The following is an 11,102-nucleotide window of genomic DNA, read 5'->3' as shown; positions in this document are numbered from 1 at the left end:
AGAACACTCCAGTTTTTTGAAAATAGGCTGATCCATTCAGCCGATCTCCAGGTCTGGCGGTACCACTTTTAGCATAGCTTAGCATAGTTCATTGAATCTGATTAGAACGTTAGCATCTCGCTCAAAAATGACCAAAGAGTTTTGATTTAAAACTGGACTCTTCTGTAGTTACATTGTGTACTAAGACAGATGGAAATGAAAAGTTGTGATTTTCTAGGCTGATATGGCTAGGAACTATACTCTCATTCTGACATAATAATCAAGGAACTTTGCTGCCGTACCATGTGTGCAGCAGGCACAATTATATTATGCAGCGTCTCTGACAAATGTCTCCCCGTGCAAGCAGGGGGTCACAGGCGCTGCGTAATATGATTGCGCCTGCTGCACACATGGTACGGCAATGAACTATGCTAAGCTATGCTAAAAGTGGTACCGCCAGACCCGGAGATCGGCTGAATAGATTTGAAAACGGTAAAACTCAACTGTTTAAATCTAGGGGAGTTGGAAAACTAGCCTATTTTCAAAAAGGTGGAGTGTTCCTTTAAAATGAATAATATGTATGATAATATGACACAAAAATAATCCAGCGCCAGTACCTGGTTGATATCCCAAAGTACAATAGGTGGCGGTATTGCACCTTAACGCTACCATCTGACATAAAACAGAAGAAGATGTGCGCAGCTGCTACTGCCGTGCAAAATCACGTCTTCTGAAAAGACAGAGAAGATTCTCTACACAGCAGAGCATGTGAACGAAAACGTTTTTGGTTTCAAATTTATCTTTAAATATTATAATGTTATTTTTTAATTTAGTCTATGTTGATTATGAAAAGTGAACAGCAAGAGTAAAATAAGATAGCTACATCATAAGATGTGTAATACATTGGGAGACATGGAGTGGGTCAGACATGATTTTGACCATATAATTAAATTTTGTTTGTAGAAAGCCTTTCGTTAAAGTGATTTTCGTTTTGTATAGATTGCATCTTAATTTGAATCAATGTTTCATTAACCAGCTGCCTGGATTTAATAAATAAGAAGCAAATAAAGCAGACAATATAATGAAGGCGCCAGCGCGATCACCTGCATGTGAACTGGTGCGAGTCTCATAAATGAACTGAAACTCAGCTTATAGGCTACTTGCCTCACAGACATGAGAAATATATCTATAGAAAGCTTGAAATGACTACTTTTAAACTAAACAATTCAAAACGAAAATAAATAGGCTACACTCTGATTATGTAATCTGTATGAAATGTGCATTTAAAATGCAGATAGAGACGTTTTGAATGATTTAACATGAAGAGAATTAACAACATTTTGACAGTATATGGTTTGTCTGTGTTCAAGCCATCTTGGTTATTTTCGTAAGGATAATGAATATGTATAATTCTATGCATAGCCTTTATCACTGTATAGAATACTATAAAACAATATAATTTCTGCTTCTAAATAAAAATCACACAGCATGGTCTTTAAAATGTGCGTCAGAAAGTCTTTTCAGAACTTTGGGATACATTCAGGAAGTGTTTTTTACTCCAGTTTGAAATCAGATAAACTAAATGCTTGTCTTCCTTCATAAAAATTCGCTAAAGACAGAGAATGCAAAATTAAAAATAATTGTGCCTTGTGTTTATCAGTTGTTCATCAGTATCTGATTACCCTTTAGTGTAGTTGTTGTATGCAATGGTGTGATTCATTGGCTTAAAAAAAGAATGAAAAAGACAAAATAAAGATTAATTTGACTGATAACATTAGTTTTTTTTGTTTGTTTTTTTCAAGATTTCTATAGATATCACAATATATCGATAACGTGAATTATTTTGGCCACGATAACCGATGTGTGAAAAATCTTATAACGTGACAGCCCTAATTGACACAATGAAATCTCTAGCTCCTTACCCTAACCCTAGTCATCACAACACTCTGATGGTCTAAAACTCAAACCGGTTCTCACAAAGATAGCTGTACACACACACACACAGCTCTAAGTTTCAATATGATCCAGTGTTTTCAGTAGGGAAATCCTGTTATAACAAAACACACAAACCATTGGACACTGACCCGATCTTTTACCTCATCTTCCCCTCAAAAGCGTTCCAGCCAGTTTCTCACATTCAGACTGTGATGAAGCCGTCTGGATGTGCTCAGAGCCCACCCCCAACCTAAGCGCTTTCATAACACATCACAAATCATTGACACTGATTGCCAAAGCAGAAGTGAAAAGACCAAAAGGAGAATTCACCGACAATGAGTTAGGGTCGCTTACGTGCAGTCTGTGTAGTTTCTAGTGTTAGCACCAGACTAACTAAAAGAATTATGGAGATTAGGCACATCATTTGCATGGGACAATGACACATCTTGCAAGCCAGGTCTGAGTGCTAGGTTGCGGAAGATGCAGAAGAAGACTTCCACAATTCAGCATACTTTGCTTGAACTGCACAACATCACTAACCCCCATCACTACCATCCGATTTGAATTGGTTCATTTAAAACATTTCAATATGTTTAAATATGTGTATATATCTGTGAAGCAAGTATATGCGAGTTTCGGTTCATTTTTGTGACACGCTCCAGTATACAAACACCAAGACAGTAGAAAGCACATCCTGTTTGATTCTCTTCATTTTACAAAAGCTATAAATTTTGTTGTTAATGTGAGTTTTCACAAAATAATAGTAGACCTTTACAGTTTTGAATGTTGTCTTACTCTTATCTGTATGACCAAAAATGACAGACTGATTTTTTTTTTTTTTTTCAGCGTCTAACCGACTAATTCAAATTTGGTCAACTAAGCCGACTTCTCATTTGGTCAAATATTAGGGTGCAACCTTAGTTTATATAAATATGTATCTTGCCAAAAGAAGTCAAATTTCTTCCTCAGTCTTTTCACTCTTCTACATCAACAGTTTCTTCTTTATGTTTTTAGCGCACTTCCACTGTTCTCGGTGGTTGCTTACTATAATAAGTCAAAAGAGCCATCCAAACCACACCAAACCAAAACAAAACAGCCAAATGCAAAACAAAACCAAACAAAATGGGGTTTAAGCTAAGCATACCCTATATAGGATTCAAGAAACTAAATTAAACTAAAAAAAAACAAGCATTATTACATGATCATGTAATATATAAAACACTTCTAGATTGAATTTCCAACAATAACAGTAAAAATAAAATAACTTATCCAAGCTTTCAGTCATACCGACCACCCTTGAATTATTCTGCTGTCTGGTGAAAGGTACGTTCTGCAAAAATCTACGGAAAAGACACTTAATCCGTAAGCAAAACAGATGGACAGATAGACAGGTACACAAGGGGGACACAGGTGAAAGAACATCCAGCAGGTCAAAAGTAACTGTTTGAATACAGCCAAGTCTGAGAACACAAGGGATCCTCCAGTTCTGTGCCTCAAATTCCTCCATCTTTTCATTGAGCAGATTTACAAGGAGAGTCACTGGCAGTTCTTCAATACAGTTTAGACTTTGTTGTATAAGAGAGCAGTATTTTCCTCTCTGCCTTCCAAGGAGCTTGGGAGTCCTCCAGCCCTGTACCAAACACACCCGGGCAGTTTTGGCCTAATGGTTATAGAGTCGGAATTGTAACCCGAAAGTTATGGGTTCAAGTCTCAGTACCGGCAGGAAATGTAGGTGGGGGAAGCGAATTAACAGCGCTCTCTTCCACTCTCATTACCCACAACTGAGGTGCCCTTGAGCAAGGCACCTAACCTCCAATTGCTCCCCGGGCGTCGTAGTAAAAATGGCTGCCCACTGCTCCAGGTGTATAGTATGTGTGTTCGATACTCACTGCTGTGATTGTAAATACAGTTGTCAATCCATAAACACTGACTGTGTGTGAATGCAGTCTAAAAAAACTAAAGGAGTACATTTTTTCACCCCTCCTTTCTGTCTTAAGTCAGTTGAATGTCAACACCTGATAAAAGACATTAGAGAGAGGCAGAGTGAAGGACAGAGTGATCATGGCTTGTGAATATCTCTCACGCTATGATAGCAAACCAGCTCTGACTTACTAATTCCTCACTTGCGCAATTTTATACTGAAGCATATCTATGATCACTGTGCCAAAAAGATAAGAAATCAAACTCGTCTGAGAAAAAAATTGATGAAAGTCAAAAGTACGAGTCAAAACACACATTTTTTTAGGTCAAAGTAAATGTTTTCAAATTAGCACAAGACAGTATGTGCTGCCAGTTTATGGCTCAGCAGCGTCTCCCATTGCCCATCTAAAGGCCCTGAACAGTGGGACAGTGTTCAGATAATGATGTAACTGCAACACGCAGATACAGGGCAAAACTGCTAATAATCTTGCCTTATATGAGAGGATTATAAGTATGACACTGAGCAACAGAAATGCATGTAATGGAGCATGTAAGTGCATGAGTGAACATGTTTTGATAACCTTGTAGGGATGAAAATTCACTAAAGCATCTTTACACTAAAAAGGATACAGCTGCAGACTTTAATTTAGCATTAATATAATATATAACAATTTATTTTTAATGGTTTAGTTCACCCAAAAATGAAAATTCTGTCATTAATTACGCACCCTCATGTCGTTCTACATCCGTAAGACCTTCGTTCCGATGACTCGGTGAGGCCACTATTGCCAGCAAGATAATTAACACTTTCAGATGCCCAGAAAGCTACTAAAGGCATATTTAAAACAGTTCATGTGACTACAGTGGTTTAACCTTAATGTTATGAAGCGATGAGAATACCTTTTGTGCGTCAAAAACAAAACAGCGACTTTATTCAGCAATATCTTGTGATGGGCGATTTCAAAACAGTGCTTCATGAAGCTTCGAAGCTTTACAAATCTTGTTTCGAATCAGTGGTTCGGAGCATGTATCAAACCCCCAGTGGTGAACCATTGAAATTTCAAAACACTTATGACATAATGAAGCCTCATTTACTGAAATAACATGAATTTGGCAGTTTGATACGCACTGATAAGCAGATGGCTTCGATAATGAACGCGATATTGCATGGCTTGTCAGTGATCTACGGCTCTGTCTATTAAATGCCGCTCCATTTGAAAGCAGGTGATGGCGATTTAGCGGCAATCAGGGAACCGGCTTTACTGACGAAATGCGCGTGACAAACACATGCGATATATCGCCCAGCCCTACTTCGAAGCTTCATGAAGCTTTGAAATCGCCCATGTTCTGAAGACGAATGAAGGTCTTATGGGTGTGGAACAACATGAGGTAGAGTAATTAATGAAAGAATTTTCATTTTTAGGTGAAATTACCCTTTACCATTGATAATAATAATAAATGTTTCATGTGCAGCAAATCAGAATATTTGCTGATTGAATGATTTCTGATGATCATGTGACACTGAATGGAGTAATGATGCTGAAAATTCAGGAATAAATTACATTTATAAATATATTAAAACAGAAAACATTTTTAATTGTAATAATATTTCACAATATTACTGTTTTGTGATCAATGATGACTTTCAAAAAAAAAAAAAAGAATGAAAAAGAAATGGTAGTGTATTATTATAACTGTTCCGGTAATACAACATTCTAATGGTTTTATTTTATGTGTGTATATAAACCTTTTTTTTTTTTTTTTTTTTAGTTCTGGCCTTACACACACAACAGTGTGTGGGATGACAAGCGATGTGAGAATAATATGCATATAAAGAAAGACACGGCTCACTGCGCTCTTGTTCTTGTCTCACTCATGCTTTTCCCTTGTTCAAAATTAAGCTGCAATAAAACTGTTTGTTGAAATGCCAAATATTAAATGGTGCTTCCACCTGTAAGATATGACTGAAACAGGTTTCATGACAAATCACACCTGTCTCTGTCACAGCCTTGGTGGAGCAGTCTGTGATTTCTCTGCCTGTCAATCATTTTGAACAATTAAGACAATTAAGAAAAAATAATTACACTTATTTAATTAATCATATGTGTCCATTTTGACAGCTCTAATTTACACAGAAATAATAAACATGTAAACAATAAAACTCCCTCGAAAGTTGATTTTTAAGCCGGCTGTTTATAACAAATTGTCCGCAAGGCATCCCCTAAACCATTGAGAATATCTGAACAAGAAAAAATGGTTTTAAATGGGATAATTTAATTAAAAATCATTGAATTAAAATGTCAAAATGTCTGCAAGACATGAAATGAATGAAGATGCTCTTTTTATAACTGTATTATATTTTTACAAATGACAGATTGGAAAACAACCTCCCCATAAGGTTATGTTTGTGTGTGTTGAAAAGAGAGAGCAAAGAAAAAATACCCAGATACGGGATGCAGGACGTCATGCTCTGGCTGCTGATGTAATCTCTCAAGCGTTTATAGTTGTCTTCTTTAGACATCAGATACTCCAGCCTCTCAAACGTGGCCTTGTCCTTCCGACTTAAAAGCTGTGGATAAGAGAGCAAGAGAGCACATTTATAACAAAAACAATAAACAAATTCTTTTACAGGTCTATAAATACCTTTTTAGCTTGAACAGCATATATTTCAAAGGAATAATCTGGGTTTGTGTGTTTTATCAAGTCCGCATGTGTTTCTAGACACACAAACCTTTAGTAAATCATCTAAATGAACTCGAAGCAATCCAGTCTCTAACAACAAATCTCAAGAGCGCCAATTTTTATTATCTGTGTTCATCATCTGTCATAATCATTCACAGTTAAAGTGATGTTTGTTTGTTTTCCATTCATCAACCACTTGGCAGTGCAATCATAAATGTCGGGACAGGCGTAAAATATCTCCGACCAAACAAAAGGGGGAAAACAATTTAAAAATGAATGTGTAGTGTTTCGTAATGTTGTTAGGAAAAACAAAAGTGGAGGAAACAAAGACAGAAAAGACAGATGAGATTAAATAAGAGCTCTGCAAACAAATGAAAATTTGATAGCGCAGAAATTAAATCCAGAGTCCTGCACAGGAAATTTAAACAAACTTAACCAAATTAAGAGCTACCTGACGTGACCCCTCACGCAAACACACTCACTCACACTCCATCTCTCCAAAACCCTTCTGTTTGCAGGAAGTTTAAAAAGGGACTAAGGCTTTCGAAAAAGATGCAGGGTCCTCGGTGTATCTACCAACACAAGAAATGTGAAAAAAGGACAACCCAGTAACTTTGTTTTAGTAAGCCTTTCTCTGCAAGCATGTAAAAAATGAGCCGCTCAGATTTCGCTCAGCTCGTGATGTAGGAAGGCGATCTTCCAATGTTACCGGCCCTTTATCTGCACGTTTCCACCCACGGCACAGCCATTTTGTTTTGATTTTGGCTGTGTGAGATTCTCCAGTTTTGTTGTGGTTGAGCAACTGAAGCACGAGCTGTTAAAGCTCTGCCCTCTTCTGGAAAGGGGGCGGGGAGCAACAGCTTATTTGCATTTAAAGGGACACACACAAAAACAGTGTGTTTTTGCTCACACCCAAATGGGGCAAAATTGACAAGCTATAATAAATGATCTGTGGGGTATTTTGAGCTGAAATTTCAGACACATTCTGGGGACACCAGAGACTTATATTACATCTTGTGAAAAGGGGCATAATAGGTCCCCTTTAATATGTATCGTCTGTTGCACACACACACACACACACACACACACACACACACACACACACACACAAAAAACAAAAAACAAAAAACAAAACACGACAACGGAGGAGATGATTATGAGGACATCATAATCCTCTAAAACAGCCTCTATGTGCACATGAACTTTAATGACATCCCATTCTCAATCTGTAGCGTTTAATATGGATTTGGCCCACCCTTTGCAGCTATAACAGCCTCAACTCTTCTGGGAAAGCTTTCCACAAGGTTTAGGAGTGTGTTTATGGGATTTTTTGACCATTCTTCTAGAAGCACATTTGTGAGGTCAAGCACTGATGTTGGACGAGAAGTCCTGGCTCGCAGTCTCTGCTCTAATTCATCCCAAAGGTGTTCTATCGGGTTGAGGTCAGGACTCTGTGCTGGCCAGTCAAGTTCCTCCACACCAAACTCACTCATCCATGTCTTTATGGACCTTGCTTTGTGCACTGGTGTGCACAGTCATGTTGGAACAGGAAGGTCATCCCCAAACTGTTCCCCCAAGTTGGAAGCATGAAATTGTCCAAAATGTCTTGCATGCTGAAGCATTAAGAGTTCCTTTCACTGGAACTAAGGGGCCAAGCCCAACCCCTGAAAAACAACCCCACACCATAATCCCCCCTCCACTAAACTTTACACTTGGCACAATGCAGTCGGACAAGTACCGTTCTCCTGGCAACTGCCAAACCCAGACTCGTCCATCGGATTGTCAGACAGAGAAGCGTGATTTGTCACTCCAGAGAACACGTCTCCAATGCGTCCAGTGGCGGCGTGCTTTACACCACTGCATCCGACGCTTTGCATTGCACTTGGTGATGTAAGGCTTGGATCTGCTCAGCTATGGAAACCCATTCCATGAAGCTCTCTACGCACTGTTCTTGAGCTAATCTGAAGGCCACATGAAGTTTGGAGGTCTGTAGCTATTGACTCTGCAGAAAGTTGGCGACTTCTGCGCACTGTGCGCCTCAGCATGTGCTGACCTGCTCTGTGATTTTACGTGGCTACCACATTGTTACTGAGTTGCTGTTGTTCCCAATTGCTTCCACTTTGTTATGATACCACTAACAGTTGACCGTGGATTATTTAGTAGTGAGGAAATTTCACAAATGAACTTACTGCACAGTTGGCAACCTATCACGGTACCACGCTTGAATTCACTGAGCTCCTGAGAGTGACCCATTCTTTCACAAATGTTTGTAGAAGCAGTCTGCATGCTTAGGTGCTTGATTTTATACACCTGTGGCCACGGAAGTGATTGGAACACCTGAATTCAATGATCTGGAGGGGTGTCCCAAAACTTTTGGTAATATAGCGTATATTGTGATGTTCCTTGTTGTAGTCATGGCTGAAACCTTTGGACATACTGTTTGCATACTTCCAGCATTGCCATCACAGTTTTGACTTTATTGCTATGTGACGCATTAAGAGTGAAGGAAAAGACTATTTGAAATATGCTTTGAGCAGCCAGAGCGTCCAGACTGAGACGCATTTGTAAAAATCTGATTGGAATCGCATTTCAAAACCTCCGAACTGAAAATATGGGATTCAAAATCTAATTTAAACTTGTAAATTTCAAACATAGAAACATAATGACATGAAATGAATTATACATACTTCAGATTATTCACTATTTTAGATCACTTTTGCCCTGTTCTGTTATTGACAAAGTAAAAGTTTTTAAAAAATTTCCAGTCTACAGTCTATTTCTATCCAATTTGCCCTTAAATAGTTAAATTGTGTGAATATAAACATCATCCTTTAAAAAATTAATTATCGCAAAAGTTTAGGTGCATCGCAAAATAAATCTGCCCACTGCATGAACTTAGAATAGATTTAACGTACCCTTTTAAATTAAAGAAAAACAGTACTTTAAATGGAAGCAACGTACAGATGCGGACTGTCATGTAAAACCACATTTATTCACATTCAAGCCCTTATTGAATTATTTGTGTTCAAGCCCTTATTTTGTGTTTTTCACAACATTTGAATAACTGAACATTTAGCTCTGAAAACAAAACAAAAAAATCATCGAAAGATTGTCGACACTAGGAAAATTTTTATCAGATATCAGCATTTCCATTTTAACACACTTTTTTCTTGCAAAAAAAATACTTGGATGGAAACTTCTGGCTGGTTATTGATCATGTAAAAAGTACAAGATGTTCTTTGGATCTTTCTCATGCTGGATAATATAATTTATTATGAAAAATGATTTGAATAATTTACAAAAATTGCATAATAGAAGTATGTTGTGACTTTTGGAGCCCACAACATAGGATTGTGTGTGTTTGGCCATGTCTGAGGAAAGCTAGTCTGAGAAGCCATGGAAAACATAGATCTGACAGAAAAAGCAGAGGAGAGGAATATTCCAGTTATGTAAAAGACTGAAAATGGTACACTAGAGACATGATTGAGGAGGAGGAGGATGCTGGCTGTGACTGAAGACAAGACAATGTTTCCAAAGGAGAAACAGATACATAAAGCTGCTGGATAGCCTGATCCTTATAAAAGTTTACCATGGTAACCATAGTTCCCTACAAAATACTAAAAAATACTGCTTGCACATGCAAAAGTCACCACCACAGTGCTAGGATGTTCTTGGTAGCTGCCAGGCCATTGTTATGTGGCTTCTAAAATGTTCAGAATTGCATTTGTGTTGCTAGGGTGTTCTGGGTGGTTGCCAAGGCCTTAATATGTGGTTTTAGTGAATTCTATCAGGTTGCTAGGGTGTTTCAGGTGGTGGTTTCTTATTGGCACAGGCAAATAATTTAATAAATTAAACACTTTTAATGCAAGCAATTATGGTTTTACAGTTACGACAATAAAAGGCACTAGCTATGACACATTCGTAAAGGACAGTCTCAAAAACAAGCATAATATTTAACAAATGTCCAGTTGCTGGCAGTTATGAAAACATGCTTGGTCAGCAGATTCCTATACATCAACATGTAACATTTACAAGTGTGGGCATTTATATTTATAAGTCTTGAGAGGGATTTTCTAAACAAAATCTGCTAATGAAAACTATGCTAATGAATGTTAGCAACCCAAGTGCATGCTCATCTACAGACTGATTTGTTAGCAAACACACTGTAAAGTTATAAAAGCCCAAGGAATAGTGTCCGTTTTATAGATATTTGGCCCATTTTATAGTAGAAAGAGACAAGTGTTTTGGAAACTTCAGTATTAGATTTAGCATTAGCACAAGTTATTGATCTTTAAAGAAACCGAAGCGTTCAGTTTTTAAGAATATCATTAACTTCAACGTTTCTCTCCTTAGATAGAATATTCACCAAAACACTCAACATTTTATGCTATTTTAATAAATTATAGGGGCATAAAAATCACTTCCTCTATTGAGTGTGTTCAGATGGAGGGTATAATGTTTGGGAATTGAAATGCATGGTTGAATTCCAGTAAAAACTAAAAAGGGGGGGGAGACTAAACAGAGTTTCTTGTTGTTCATCAATCTGAGTACTGGAAAGCAACAGCTCAAGGTTTTGCAGTGATTCA

General features: G+C 37.7%; 1 protein-coding gene across 4 annotated transcripts in view; it reads right to left on the bottom strand.

Moving 5' to 3' along the window:
- Positions 1-11,102, bottom strand: part of ralgps2 (Ral GEF with PH domain and SH3 binding motif 2) — a 148,454-nt gene that overhangs the window by 53,670 nt on the left and 83,682 nt on the right. For all 4 annotated transcript variants that reach the window (XM_067384770.1, XM_067384771.1, XM_067384772.1 and 1 more), the window contains exon 9: positions 6,277-6,403. In XM_067384770.1, the coding sequence (XP_067240871.1) occupies positions 6,277-6,403 (127 nt within the window). The remainder of the gene's footprint in view (positions 1-6,276; positions 6,404-11,102) is intronic.

The sequence above is a fragment of the Chanodichthys erythropterus genome, chromosome 4, assembly GCF_024489055.1.
Source record: "Chanodichthys erythropterus isolate Z2021 chromosome 4, ASM2448905v1, whole genome shotgun sequence".
In the NCBI taxonomy this organism is placed as follows: Eukaryota; Metazoa; Chordata; class Actinopteri; order Cypriniformes; family Xenocyprididae; genus Chanodichthys; species Chanodichthys erythropterus.
Note: the sequence above shows the minus strand (reverse complement) of the source record. Positions and strands in the feature narration are given on the sequence as shown.